Here is a 16353-nt window from a genome sequence, read left to right as displayed (position 1 = left end):
CATAAATTTTGATTCCATAGTCCGATCTGACCAATTTTCAATAGGAAACAATGGGAAAGCATTCCCCGTCGAATGCAACTTGTTGCAAGCAAATCGGTCAACGCTTTGTTCCAAAAAGTGTGTGTATAATGACTAGACATACCCAAAGAACAAAAATATTAAATAAACTCATTATTTCGAACAATTATGTCAAACTAATTATAAAAACTGCCTTAAAACGTTATTAAAAATAAGTTAAGGGACAAGTAAAACGATATTGAATGATTTATCAATAAAATGAGGGTGCCCATAACCGAACCAATAAAGGTGCCCACAACCGAATTTCGCAGCCTTTTTGGAACGAGAAAAAAAAAATCGCGCTAAAATTTTGATGGCAATCGACATTGGGCCTCAAAATAGATTAAATTTACTGTGTAAATACGCATTAGAACTCACTTTTTGAATTAAATCCTTTAATTTATGACACTTAAAAAAAGGCCAAAAAAACTTTCGTGATATTTTTCTTGTACGAAAAATTTATTTGTTTCTAGTTCTAAGTAGAGATGCCCATCCGGTTTGATATTGAGCACAAAACATCATGCTATTATGGAACGTACACACGGTCAAGCAGTTTGACCAACATTGACTCCACCTCTCGTTTATTCAAACATCCCTCAAGTTTTACCAACAGCGACACGAACAATCAATTTATTCGACCAACAATATCACACACGAACGACCGAAGCACTAACTCGAGCACCAACCATCAAAAAATATATGGGGGTTTGTTCAACTTCACTACAAATGCTCAAACATGTTCGACGAACTTTGACTCCACCCCCGACAACTCAAACCAAAATCAAACCGTTTTAATTTTTTCCAACCGAGCCGCCAACTGTCAAATGGTTGTTCGAACAACTTCACACACGTTCAAACAAAGCAGCAACCGAAGCGTTTTCTTGGGGGCGGAGTCAATGTTCGTCCAACTGCTTGACTGGTGTGTACGTTGCATTATAGCAAACAAATGACGGTTGTCAGAATGACAGCATCTCTTATCTGTCAAAAGATACATAGGGGTGCCCATAACCGAACGGTGCTCACAACCGAACCTCCTCCCCTACTAAACGGTGAGCGGAGAACAAGTGGTAGCACTCATCTTCAAACATATACAGGGGATGGACAAAATAATTTGGATAGACAAATTTTGGGTAAAATTAGATGTGTTGTAACTATCTTAGTTATCATCCGATTCTGACAATTCAGGCATGCCCGAACTAGAAAATTAATGCAGTTTGACGCATGCATGGAACGCATGCATAATGCATGGAACCGACAATGGCTACCGGATTCCGGAGATATTCCGGGTTTTTCGGAAGTAGGTTCGAAACCGTAAATTTGAGGTGGATATTAAGAGAAGTTGTGGTTAAAAATTTAATAATATTAGTAACCACAAATGAAGTAGGGCTCTTACTGATTGAACCATATATTGAGATTTGGAATCGGACCAGAATCAAGTGAGATATGGCCATTTCTTTATAATCGGTTTCGATCGATACTTATCTAAGGGGTCAGGCCACAGCTTAATTTGAATCTCGCTTTTTGATAGATCGTCCACTATGATTTTATTCCAGAAGGCTTCTTGTGGGATATCCCCGGGGAACCTGTGAATGGGGACATTTAAGTTTTAGCACCTAAATCAGTCATTAGGCGGCTCTTTTTTCATGGTTTTCGATCAGGCAGCGAAGTATGAATATAAAATGGTCCATTAACGGCTCTGACCGCTTCCAGGATCTACGGATTAGCCCCGAGGAACCTGTGGAAGGGGACATTTTAGTTTTACCACCAAAACCAGCCATTAGACAGCTCTTCATTCATGGTTATCGATCAGGAAGCGAAGTACGAAAATAAAATGGATCATTGACGGCTCTGACCGCTTCCAGGACCCACGGATTGCCCCAAGGAACCTGTGGAAGGGAACATATAAGTTTTAGCACCAAAATCAGACATTCGACGACTCTTTTTTATAGGTTTTCGATCAGGAAGCAAAGTATAAATATAAAAGGACCATTGACAGCTTTGACCGATTCCAGGACCTACTGGTTGCCCCCGAGGAACCTGTGGAAAGGGACATTTTAGTTTTTACACCAAAATCAATCATTCGACAGCTCTTCTTTCATATAAGCAAAGTATGAATATAAAATGGACCATTGATGACTCTGATCGCTCTCAGGACCGGAAAAACAGTGGAAAGGAGCATTTAAGTTGCAGCACCAAAACCAATAACTCGATTGCTTTTTTTCGTAATTTTTGATCGGAAAAAGCGAAGTATGAGTATAAATTGGACCATTAATGGATCTGACCGCTTCCAGGACTTACGGATTGCCTTCGGGGAACTGTGGAAGGGACATTTTAGTTTTAGCACCAAAACCAATCATTGGACGGCTCTTTTTTCATGGGTTTCAATCAGAATGTGAAGTATGAACAAGAAATGGACCATTGACGGCTCTGACCGCTTTCTGGACCTACGGATAGCTCACGGGGAACCTGTGGAAGGGAACATTTTAGTTTTAGCATCAAAACCAGTCATTCGACGGCTCTTTTTTACGGTTTTCGATCAGAAAGCGAAGTATGGATACAAAAAGGATCATTGACGGTTCTGACTGCTCTCAGGAACTACTGATTGCCAAGGGGTTATCTGTCAAAATAATCGTTTTTTGATCAGGAAACGAGGTATTAATATGATATTCCAGGATCATTTAAAAATATTACCCGAATCATTTTTTTTTCAGTTTTATTACTGCCTACTATATACTTCGCTTCCTGACCCAAAGCCATGAAAAAAGAGCCGTTGAATGACTAGTTTTGGTGCTAAAACTAAAATGCCCATTTTTACAGGTTCCCTGGGCCAATCTGTAGGTCCAGAAAGCGGTCAGAGCCCTCAATGGTCTCTTTTATATTCATTTCTTGATTCGTTCTCGAAACCACTAGAAAAGAGCCGTCGAATGACCGTCAATTGACCATTTTATATTCATACTTCGCTTCTTGATCGAAAACCCTGAAAAAGAGCCTTCGAATGAATGATTTTGGTGCTAAAACTAAAATGTCCCCTTCCACAGGTTTCCAGGGCCAATCCGTAGGTCTTGAAAGCGGTCAGAGCCGTCAATGGATTATTTTATATTCATACTTCGCTTCCTGATCGAAAACCATGACAAAAGAGGCGTCGAATTAATGATTTTGGTGCTAAAACTTAATTGTCCCCATTTACAGGTTCCCCGGGGACATCCGAGCGACTCTAGGATTCGTTTATTTAATTGGTTTTTCATTCTGGACACATTAGAAGCCTTCTGGAATAAAATCATAGTGGACGATCTATCAAAAAGCGAGATTCAAATGAAGTTGTGGCCTGACCCCTTTGATAAGTATCGATCGGAACCGATTATAAAGAAATGGCCATATCTCACTTGATTCTGGTCTGATTCCAAATCTCAATATATGGTTCCAATCAGCAAGAGCCTTACTTCATTTGTGGCTACTAATATTATTTAATTTATAACCACAACTACTCCTAATACCCACCTCAAATTTACGGTTTTGAACCTACCTCCAAAAAAAACCCGGAATATCTCCGGAACCCGGTGGCCATAGTCGGTTCCATGGACATACCGTCAAACTGCATTAGTTTTCTAGTTCAGGCATGTCTGAATTGTCAAAATCGGATGATAACTAAGGTAGTTGAAACACATCCAATTTTACCCAAAATTTGCTATCCCAATTATTTTGTCCATCCCCTGTAGTTTTCAGTTCTCAATTCTCAATTTTAACTTTTCACTTCGAATATCTCACTTCTCACTTCACTTGATAAGGAAACCAATATTAACTATTCGACATAACGGCATTCGGCCGACTGGCGTCCGGCCAAATGACCCTTTCGTCAAAATAGCATTCTGCGAAATGACCCTAATCCATATTTTTACATATTATGAAAAGTGTTTGATATTTTTGAATTAAAATAATCTTTTTTTCTCTATCTCGATAACTCCCTAACTCAATGGTCCCTTAAATATCGAGTGAGGAAGAGTTCACTGTACAAGGTGAAAAGTACCTAGCTGGAGCATTTTGTTTACATCTCCGATATGAACAAAATTGCAAATTTCATTTATATAATTTAGACGTTTTTCATAAGTTTCGAGTTTCTAATTTAATGCGAGATGATGAATAGGCAATCAAACTTGCGTGTCTATACGTTTCCTTAAAACTTCATGCACAAAATTGGAATTATATTTAGAGTTGCTACCATTAGTTCAAACCATGGTACGAACTAAAGTTTTGTTTTCAATAAAATTAGTCATAAATTTGTGAATCTAGGATGTTTGATGAGCTAAACTTTTATATAAACTAGAGTTTGCAGTAGTAGCAAGTCTCCATTATGAAATAAATGAACTTAATTTTGACGACTCGACAAATACCTGCAATTTGGTTCAAATAATTATTGAATACCCTAAATTACGATATATGAGTAGGTCTTTAAAGTGAAAGTTCTCACCTCTTCCTCACAATCGGCATATGAATAATTTGAAATAAATTTTAGACTCACATCTTCAAATTTTCATACCGACCTTCCATCAACACGCTCGATTGTCACTCAAAACTCACCAGACGAAAATCTACCACTGCCCGGCCGCAGTGCCGCTGAATCAGATGGCTCGGATCGCACATACTTTAATCTAAAATTGTTTGTTGAACCATGAGTGAACGGCAGCTTCTCCCGGCGATGTAGATGGCACACGTTTTCTTCGTCGTCGCCATATACCGAATTAGCACCTCCACCGGTGGCAACAAGTTGAATTTCATAATCCTGTTCTACTCCGTACACACTGGTAGTGTGTACAACGAGATCGACCCGGTTACCATCGGAGAGAGCAACACGGCTCACCATAAGTGGCTCTACTAAATTTCCATCCAGAGCTATCACCGTCACGTTGTGATCCTGAATTTGCAGCCAGCGCTGGTAGTGCTTTCGAGTACCAACCGGTGCCGTGTAGGCCACCCGTACACGATACCGTCGTTCAGGATGCACCTCCATGACCATGGTACGGTTTCCGTTGATCAAGAACGCTCCGTTCACTTCCGAAATCAACCAAATCAAATCATCCTGACACTGGCTTGTCAACGGGTGTTGGCTTTGTTCATGCGAGGAGCGCACTACGAGGGCACCGACCAGGCCCAGCTTTCGTTCCTCGTTGGAAAACCCGTAGTAAAGGTGCGTTCCCACGCGGTTCACTTGAAATTTATACTGGAACGTCGTGTAGCTGGTGATAGGGCATTGCGATATCCTGAAAGAAAATGACTTTTCAAAAATTGCGAAATTAGGTCACTATAGAATCTCACAAATACAGCATGAGATACTGGAATGATTTGCGTTTGAAGAGTACTAAAATACCATAACCTGGAAGCAAATTGAACATTCAATACTATATAGTCGCTCTAAACATAGCTTGCAATAAGAATAGATATTATTTAAACTATCACGTGAGGCAAATCAAAATGGAGCTTTATACAATATTTTTGTGGAAATAAATAAAGTGATAACTATAGAGTATTTGCTCCATTATTATTAACATTTGCAAAATGGGACATTTCGGCTACGTTAGTTTTTTCACGGAAAATATCTTGCTAAGAATCAGTAACAGCCGAAATTTATTGCCGAAGTTTTGTTTTATAATTTACTGAGCAACGACAAAAGAAAATCAAAAATTTAAACTCTGAAAGCAATTTAAATAACAACAACATCATTGATGAGATCATAGTACATTGCCCTTAAATATCATAAGATGTCATTTTATTTAATAGTACACATTGCTCACAAATCGCAGTTTTGTGTATCATAAGTAATTGAAAAGATGTAAATATCGTGGAAGGTCTACTCAAGAGCAGATCTGTTTTCAAAAGTTCGAGCAAATACAAATTCCCAACCAACAATTTATGTTCATAATTCTGGACGTAAATATGATGTTTTTGTTACACTTGCTAAAATAACACAATGAGGGAAAGTGCAATGCAAATATAGATCGTACCGTTCCACGCATAAGGGTCCTATATTACTTTCTATTGCACTTAAGTGCATAGAACACTGACGAGAACATAATAGCAAATCATGTCAGAATCTTGAAAATCTATAAATTTGGAATATCAACACAATTTGTTCGGATGCAAAAATGCATCAAGTATACTAGGTCATATGTGCGTATATCGATTGAGATAAGACATTTATTATTCGGAAAATAATAGCCATACTCACTTACATTGGCACGCCGTCCATGAACGGTGTACGCTGTTGTGTTTGCCCGGTCCAATGCAGCGAGATGCTCCGTCCGGGGATGCGATTTTCCACATCAATCACGAGAAAATCATTCTTGCATACCTCCAACGGCGGTCCGGTGTGATGCCCGTTGACAAGGAAATAGTAGCTTTCGAGCGGGCGGTTTGTTTTACCAGCATCAGCGTCACCGTCAGCTGTTTTATTCAGATGGCTAATTATATTTTTATGATCCACTCTGAAATTAAAGACGCTGAACGCATTATATTTTGCAGCGAAACCAAGTAGACGCAACAGTTCTGGGTTCTGTGCCCCTTTTTTCTTATTCTGCTTTAATTAACCGTTTGCGAAATAAAAATCCAAGAGACAACAATCGCTTGTGCTCCCTGAAAATCCCGGATTTCCGAATTTGTCACCGGCCAGAAAGTGGTACTTACGAGAATTTGGGAAGCGAGAATTTTTCTATAACCAACCGATAGCGACAGATCCGGGGCCAATCGGCACGATTGCATACGCGTTTGCACGGACTGAAAACCGCTTCTGAAAATAAATTAATGAACAATAATTACAATTAAATCGGATTGGACGTGTGAAGTTGGTAATAAATTCGAATGCGGCGATTTCATCTCTGCTGACTGTGGCGCAAATGAGGATAATGGGTAACGGGTTTATCAACTGAATTCAATGCGTGGCTAGACTCCAAAATGCATAATGATATAATGTCAAATGGTCGTTACATTTTGGGGAAATAGCTCTAGTGTCACAGATTTTTAACTTTGAACAATAGTCTGCATCATTCAAACTTCATAAGTTTATCAAAAATCATGAAGTGAGATGAGCTTCTAAGGAAAAGTGTTGACAAATTAATGATCATCACAGCTCTAGTTAAAGTTCACTTGAATGAAAATTTTGTAATGTAGATTAGATTTTCTTCAGCGGCTGTGCAATCGATTACTAATTATTGGAACGATTGATTAAGATGCAGTTTTCGCTGAGTGAAAACTCTTGAGTATTCCTTCTTGCTATGTAGGTTTTGTTTTAACCTGCGATTAATGGGGAAGTGCCATAATCAGTATAATGGAAAATTAAATTTCCCCATACTTATTTGCATACAAACTTGAAACTGCTTGTGCTAAATTAGTTTTTATCCAAATTAGCTCAAATTTTCGCCGGGCACTCAGAGCATGATACAGAATCAGATGTGCGTTGTGCAGCAAAATCGATTTTTTGAACCACCCTACTGTGCATATATTATGGATTATCAGTATAGTGACAACTGCCAATACCTAAATAAATTAGTAGAAATGGAAGCCGCGGCAGGTCACTTGGAACTTGGACAACAAGTGCAGCGTATACAAAGATTGAGTATGCAAAATAATTGTATCACTGTTTTATTAAACCGAATAAAAAGTTCTTGCTAAATTGTTCTGCATAAATAAATAATTGCTCTCCCAATGAATTGTTTGAAAATTAAATCCCTGTCAGTTTTCCGTACTGGAAAATTTTAGTGCGGTTGTAAAACGAAATTCTGAGAAAGAGGAAACTGCTAAATGTGATAGACTTTCACGGTGATTTTTTAAAATGTTCATCTCATAAAAGTCTTAGTAATTCGAATTCCAAACACCAATTCAATTGGATTGAAGAAATGGCAGCATGATTTAAGGCAATCATGTAACATTCCAATGAATCGACTGCTTTGAGCGTGCTTACAGCGGCACACTAGGAGTTAACTTTCTGAAATCAGTATGGCGAAAGGCATCTAAGGTTCGATTTCTCAAAATTAAGCACTTTAATCGAAAAAATATTTGGTAGGCATAGTAGCGGACACCATCCCTCATAACCGGTACCAAATAGTTTTTTATTAAAAGTTCCTAATTTTGAGAAAACCAGCGTTAGATGTCTTTCGCCATACAAATTTCTGGCGGTTAACTCTTGCTGGCTATTTTGTGCATATCTAGACCAACATTTGAAAAGGGCGTAACAGCCAAAATTTATTCCTTCTGATTCCTCGTCTTCATATATAGCTTTGTATGTAGACGAAGAATCAGAAGGAATAAATTTTGGCTGTTACGCCCTTTTCAAATGTTGGTCTAGATATACTATAGCGCCTGGATGTGGCTGCGGCGAGTAGAAAATCAGCCACTGCCAATAATTCATTGACCACACATTCAATGCAATGTTCTGATCGCAGGATGCGTGCGCAGTCAGGGTTTCATGCTGGAAAACAAATCCATATACTGAAGTTGCTCCTTATTTTCACGTTAGCTTTTCAGTCTAAATTAATTAAGACGGTTTATGTGGCATCGGCATAGCTCGACGTTTCGGTCCCATAGATTATTTTTTTAAGTTATAAGCTGTCGATCGACTCTCGTTTCATACAGTGTGAATGAGTTATATGAGAACCGTGCAAGTTCTTATTTAGATGCATTTTTATAATATTTAGAGCATAATTAGCCATGCCGTTTCAAAAGCTCCTATTTATTTGAAAGACATACAAACAGTTGAACAAGAAAAAACAATATTTGCACTTTTCAGTAAAAAGCTGTCCAAAGTTTGAGTTCAACGCGTCCGGAATTTGAATCAGTGCGACCATGTGTCCGAAGTTTGGATCTAGTAGAAGTCAAACAATGAATCGACTGCTTTGAGCGTGCTTACAGCGGCACACTAGGAGTTAACTTTCTGAAATCAGTATGGCGAAAGGCATCTAAGGTTCGATTTCTCCAAATTAAGCACTTTAATCGAAAAAATATTTGGTAGGCGTAGTAGCGGACACCATCCCTCATAACCGGTACCAAATAGTTTTTCATGAAAAGTTCCTAATTTTGAGAAAACCAGCGTTAGATGTCTTTCGCCATACAAATTTCTGGCGGTTAACTCTTGCTGGCTATTCTGTGCATATACTAAAGCGCCTGGATGTGGCTGCGGCGGGTAGAAAATCAGCCACTGCCAATAATTCATTGTAATTGCTGTGGATTTTATAGTCTAAGAATAAGAAATATTGAACCGAGAATCAAATGCAGTGGCATTTACGTTTCATATTCAATAATTCTGGCATTGACATGGTTAGCAGTTTTTGTGTATATTCTGCATTTATCTCAGAAAATTCTTAAATGTCCGAAGTACGAGTTGTAATGTGGTGCTGGTTAGCGAGAATGCTTTGGATCCAAGGATGCTTAGGCTGCAACCAAAGGCGACTTCTTCGATAGGTACGTGGCTGAGATGTTGTTCGATTTCCGATTAGACCCTGCGTCGATAGAGACACCAAGCACTTTGATAATTTTGGGATCAGGAGTTCCTGCTCGGGCCGGACAATTGGTGTTTTCTACGACTGACATGCCCGCTGATGCACACGCTAGCTATCATGCAGAATCCCACAGACGTGGTCCAACGACAGATTGTGTGAACGGGGGATTGTTCCTTAATTCGAGCTTGCCCACTGTCCAGGTGTGTCTCCAACGACGGCCAAACGATGTTGTCGGTGTACATAAAGGTGTATATTTTGGGCAGCAGATCTTGCAACACCCAGTCTATGCCAAACAAAAAATGTGTGACCACCAATACTAACCCTTGGGACTCACCGGTTCCCCCCCGTTAGGTCTATGATGACTGGTTTGCCAATCTTGCAACTAGCGTCCCATGAGGAAATTTCGGACAGAAGCCAAAATATTTCCTGAAAAAGAAACCTTTCGCTTGGCTGCAGCAACACCAAGACGTCCACGTACGGTTGAATACCTTCAAGATATCGATAAATACTAAGACTGCGTTTTAACCCTGTCGTAGCCAAGCAAATCCGTCTTCCGATTTGCCTTTTACCAACGAAAACAAGCGCGGAACACCGAAGGATAATTCGCATGCTCACGCCTCAAAAACAGAACACTGAATGATCGTCTATTTTCACCATTCGAATAATATAGAATTCCTGTCAGCCTACTGAGATTGAATTTCAAATTTCTTCCCATTAGCTTCTTAGTATGCTGGCATTCCGAATGCCAACTACGATTGAATTTCAAATTCGTTAACATTTTTTTCTATTAATGTCATTTTTAAAATCCAATTCCAATCCAAATCCAATCCAAATCCAAAGCTTCTTAGTATGCTGACATTCCAAATGCAAACTACGATTGAATTTCAAATTCGTTATCATTTTTTCTATTAATGTCATTTTTAAAATCAAATTCCAATCTAAGTCCAATCCAAATCCAATCCAAATCCAATCCAAATCCAATCCAAATCCAATCCAAATCCAATCCAAATCCATTCCAAATCCAATCCAAATCCAATCCAAATCCAATCCAAACCAATCCAAACCATTCCAAACCAATCCAAATCCAATCCAAACCCAATCCAAATCAATCCAAATACAATCCAAACCAAATCAATCCAAACCAATCCAAACCAATCCAAACCAATCCAAATCAATCCAAACCAATCCAAACCAATCCAAACCAATCCAAACCAATCCAAACCAATCCAAACCAATCCAAACCAATCCAAACCAATCCAAACCAATCCAAACCAATCCAAACCAATCCAAACCAATCCAAACCAATCCAAACCAATCCAAACCAATCCAAACCAATCCAAACCAATCCAAACCAATCCAACCAATCCAAACCAATCCAAATCAAACCAGTCCAAACCAATCCAAACCAATCCAAATTCAATCCAAATCCAACCAATCCAAATCCAATCCAAACCAATCCAAACCAATCCAAACCAATCCAAACCAATCCAAACCAATCCAAACCAATCCAAACCAATCCAAACCAATCCAAACCAATCCAAACCAATCCAAACCAATCCAAATCAATCAAACCAATCCAAACCAATCCAAACCAATCCAAACCAATCCAAACCAATCCAAACCAATCCAACCAATCCAAACCAATCCAAACCAATCCAAACCAATCCAAACCAATCCAAACCAATCCAAACCAATCCAAACCAATCCAACCAAACCAATCCAAACCAACCCAAACCAATCCAAACCAATCCAAACCAATCCAAACCAATCCAAACCAAACCAATCCAAACCAATCCAAACCAATCCAACCAATCCAAACCAATCCAAATCAAACCAAATTCAATCCAAATTCAATCCAAACCAATCCAAACCAATTTAAACCAATCCAATCCAAACCAATCCAAACCAATCCAAACCAATCCAAATCAATCCACATCAAATCCAAACCAATCCAAACCAATCCAAACCAATCCAAACCAATCCAAACCAATCCAAACCAATCCAAACCAATCCAAATCAATCCAAATCAATCCAAACCAATCCAAACCAATCCAAACCAATCGAAACCAATCGAAAATCAATCCAAATCAAATCCAAACCAATCCAACCAATCAAATCTAATCCAATCCAACCAATCCAAACCAATCAAAACCAATCCAAATCCAATCCAAACCAATCCAAACCAATCCAAACCAATCCAAATCCAATCCAAACCAATCCAAACCAATCCAAACCAATCCAAACCAATCCAAATCAATCCAAACCAATCCAAACCAATCCAAATCCAATCCAAACCAATCCAAACCAATCCAAACCAATCCAAACCAATCCAAATCAAATCCTATCCAAACCAATCCAAACCAATCCAAACCAATCCAAATCCAATCCAAATCCAATCCAAATCCAGTCCAAATCCAATCTAAATCCAATCCAAATCCAATCCAAATCCAATCCAAATCCAATTCAAATCCAATAAAAATCCAATCCAAATCCAATCCAAATCCAATCCAAATCCAATCCAAATCCAATCCAAATCCAATCCAATCCAAATCCAAATCCAATCCAATCCAAATCCAAATCCAATCCAAATCCAATCCAAATCCAATCCAAATCCAATCCAAATCCAATCCAAATCCAATCCAAATCCAAATCCAATCCAAATCAAATCCAAATCAAATCTAAATCCAATCTATATCCAATCCAAATCCAAGATTTTGAGATACTTAACCGAATTGGCAAACTTATGCAATTTGATGCCACCAAGCAGATGAATTGCAAACAAAGCCATCTTCAATTCAGCATTTTTTTTCCCACAACTTTTTAGATTATCTATGGAGTTTCCCGTCGGAATGTTACATTTTTTTTCATTTGAGATAGGGGTAATGACGGCTTTGGCAGGATTTGTTCTATTATTTGCAGGGGGTTTTTTATGACTGATTATGCTCAACTTTGGCCCAGACATTCTTTGCATATCAAAGAATATTGTGACCAAATTTCAGAAAATTCGGTCGACAAAAATCCCCTTGCCAATAATAGAACAAAACCTGCCAAAGCTTTCTGTTCCCCTAGGTTGAATATTTATAAAATATGCAAAAATTTCCACTGTCTACCGTACGCTATCAATATGAGTCATTGTAGCAATCATCGGGTGGTAAACAAACATATTTCGATACTATGAGCTACAGCTGAAAGCCTATGCTTGAGAAAAAAGAATATGGATGAGAGTGATAATAGAGGCAATAAACTATAGAGGAAGATTGTCGCTTTCGTCACTAGCGAAACATCTTTTGGCGAAATGGCACTAAATGTCAACGAAGGAAAAATCAGTACGTTTTGACAGTTGTGTACCCAACATGTTTGAGAACGAAAACAAAGGGTTTATTACCTCTATTAGTGTGATTGATCTTTAATTCCCTTAGGTGGTTGGACCGTATTTATCTCATTACCATTCCAATAGCTTAATGAGGTGGTAAAATGTTCGAGAATTTTTGAAAAGAAGCTCAAACTAGAGAAAATAGATGAATGGGCTATAGCCTCCCTATGCATCGGGGCTAGTTACGCCAATGCTGAAAAATCACCGGCGGGACGAATTGTAAACGGCGGCGGCGGCGTGCCAAAAACTGTCGGCGGCGGCGGCCTAATCTTCTTCTTCTTCTTCAATGGCTCTACATTTCAACTGGAACTTGGCCGGCTTTTCAACTTCAAGTATTCTATTAGCATTTCCTGAGTTATTAATTGAAAACCTATCCTTATATTTACCTCACATTTACTGGTTTGAACACCAAGTTCGAAGTTTCATTACTTTTGGAGATTTATCACTTTTTATGCCAACAAGTTCTAAGCAAATTCCTCATATTAGCATACAGGCATATGCAGATACATGGTGCATGGTTTCATTAACTCATTTTTATGCTCCTTTTGGTGCAAGAATTAGGTGCCTGCCAGAGTAGACGCGTCTACGCGACGCGGCGCGAAAATTGCACACAAAGGAATAACAATCAATAATAAGGAGCTGTCAAATCGTATGAACGCTTCGCTTCGCTTCGCACTTCGCGTCTACTCTGGCCGCACCCTTAAAGGTTTACGGTTTTTTTTTTTTTTTTCACAGACGTCAAGTGTCTTCTTGTGTATTAAATTTTGCATATGACAACCATAGCTAAATTGAAGAAAATAGAGGTCCATCGATGCGCAACTTCTGGATCTATGAAGCAACAAACGAGTACGATATACAAATCACCAACGATGCGTACACCCCCGAGTGAGAGAACCTCCCGGTTGACCGCAAAATTTCCCGGAGTTGTGATTAACTATATTCAGAACTACTACGGAATGGCAAGCGGTACTTCTAGGTGTAGACAAGGAAGCTCTGAAACGGTTGATCAGAAGCCACGTCTAGAACAAACCTTAGCCGTGTTTCTTCTAGTAATTTCAATATGAGCCCAAACATTGTAGCATCCCAAAATACGCCCAAAATGAATTTGTCGATGATAGATTGGATCCACTGTTTGACTGGATTCGGTGAGTTTGTTCGAATATAAATCAGGTATGTTCGCCCTTGTGTGTAAATTAGAGTACTAGTTTCGTAAACGATTTTTCTAGAGTTTTGATTTTTTGTAGACCAAATTTGATTTGCAAAATCCATATCTTTATCCATTTGTGAAATCCATATAATTAGTGAAGATCTTACTTGTTCTACACATTCAGCTTAATGGAACATGTACAAACATTATTATAATTCAGACTATTTTTTTTCGTTTTCCTCTCTTTATTTCTTTATTTATTGTTTTATCCATCTGACATCATGGTCTTTATGTATTATACTTACTTAAATTATAATTCTCGGGTACTTATTCAAAAGGACGTATGTGATTTTGTAGACAGGGATTGAAACGTCGATGTGTCCAAGCTGATGGCACTCCCACGCAAACCAACACCATCAACAGGTAGCAGAAGGTTTGTCCTACCTGTCTGTGGTGATGGTTTGCTTGGGAGTGCTATCAGTTTCGACACATCGACGTTTCAATCTTTGTTTGCAGAATCACGTGCGTCCTTTTGAATAAGTACCCGAGAATTGAATTGTATTCCGCAGTGACCCCTAACTAAATGTTATGCCTTTATCTTCTTTATACTTCTGATTGTCTCCAAATAAGATTCCATATGACATTGATTGGCAATCAAAATCAATCAAAAAATATCCAAATGTAATTGACAAACTCAAGTAACTTAACATCGAATTACTCGCATTAAGCCCTGCTCTTCGTAACAGTCATACTTGAGCAGTTGTGTAGTAGCCCATTGATACTAACGGATTTCCATATAAGCATTATCTGCATTCAATTCAATTCAATTTTCCGGTAAATGTCAGCCTTGAATATTACTTTCTTTCACTCAGTTTGTACATTAGTACGCATGTTCGCGGTGATGTGACGTTCATGATGCACTACGTGTCTAGTTACATGTTTGAATCTCGCTCATTACAAAAACATATACAGATATCAATATTTCCCTAACAATTTCAATTAGAAACAAAAAGGGGGAAGGGATTTAAATATTTAACTTTCTTTCTCGTTTCAGAGAGCGATCAATGGCGCTTAAACCTAGGCTTATTAGCCAGGGCAAGTTTAATAGCTTCGCCCCATCCCAGGAAAATCATCAATGGAGTGACATAAATTTCTTAGCATGGTCATTCCCAACGTGTATTCAATCTTATCATATCATTTGCTTATGATGATACTCCTAAACTATATTCCCTTCCAACCATCCAACTCCTTGACATCTATGAGGGCGTCGGTGAGTCGCTGGCCTCTCTTTAAGTAGATGTCATATCATCATTTCCTTCCCTTCCCTAGTAACGGAGAAGATGGGCGTGGCCAGCAATGGTAGCTTTCATGCTTTATCATTTTGGACCTCCAATTGGGTTGCTATTAATTCCCAAATAGTAATCCATAAGCAGTTGGGGTAAGAAAGATAAAGAATATACATGACAGCTATCAGTATGCAATCTACGAAATACTCCGTTACAACGCAACGCAACCCTGGCCGCACCCTTGAAGGTTTTTACTATTCTGCATACCAGTGAGAGCATATGACGTTGAGTGAAACCAGTATTGATTCAGTTTCATTCCAAATTTCGACCACTATTCTTGTTTGAATCTGGAGCAAAATAAAACAAACTCGCTGGTTTTCCCAGCAGTGTTCCATTCATGTTTTTCAAATTTTCAATAAAATGAAATCATTATGTTGCTGCCAAGAAAGGTGCCGTAATTGCAAAACGGATCAATCCGTAGATAAAATGCATTTATCTACGCATTCATATACCAAAACAAAAAACATTTGAACCTCATGATTCATTCGTGGTTCAAATCTGCAGAAAATAGAAATGAGCGTTCTACCAGTTTTAAGTTTTTGACAGATGACTCGTATAAAAATGAATCTAGACCCACTGCTGGGAAAATAATTGTTTCAGATTCATATTCAAACTGACAACCCCACTAGTCTATAGTGACGCGCTAATCTATAACTATTTATTTATTCAGACTAAGGCCGAAGTGGCCTGTGCGGTATATAAGAGTATTCTCCACTCGGCTCGGTCCATGGCTACACATCGCCAACCACGCAGTCTCATCCTGTCGCAACCTGCGAAACCTAGCGACTTGCAGTTCCATGCTCCAAGCTTCCAATCGTGATCCTTTATTCGTCGTCGAGTCACATTATCTCTTATATTGTTCGTTATTATTGGTTTTCCAGGCGGCTTGTTGGGCCTGCGCAAACCTCCTGTCTCGTCGGAGGGCCGTCGTGTCAGGGCTGTTTAGCG

General features: G+C 38.8%; 1 protein-coding gene across 2 annotated transcripts in view; it reads right to left on the bottom strand.

Annotated features, from left to right (window-relative positions):
* Window positions 1-16353, bottom strand: part of LOC134210853 (uncharacterized) — a 48963-nt gene that overhangs the window by 9217 nt on the left and 23393 nt on the right. The window contains exons 2-4 of one of the 2 annotated variants that reach the window (XM_062687211.1): window positions 6733-6835; window positions 6282-6548; window positions 4633-5312 (exon numbers count right to left, since the gene is read on the bottom strand). In XM_062687211.1, coding sequence (XP_062543195.1) covers window positions 4633-5312; window positions 6282-6548; window positions 6733-6835 — 1050 coding nt within the window. The remainder of the gene's footprint in view (window positions 1-4632; window positions 5313-6281; window positions 6549-6732; window positions 6836-16353) is intronic. The other variant, XM_062687212.1, reaches the window with a different exon arrangement.

This window comes from Armigeres subalbatus, chromosome 2 (genome assembly GCF_024139115.2).
Source record: "Armigeres subalbatus isolate Guangzhou_Male chromosome 2, GZ_Asu_2, whole genome shotgun sequence".
In the NCBI taxonomy this organism is placed as follows: Eukaryota; Metazoa; Arthropoda; class Insecta; order Diptera; family Culicidae; genus Armigeres; species Armigeres subalbatus.
This window is presented reverse-complemented; position numbering and strand designations above follow the sequence as displayed.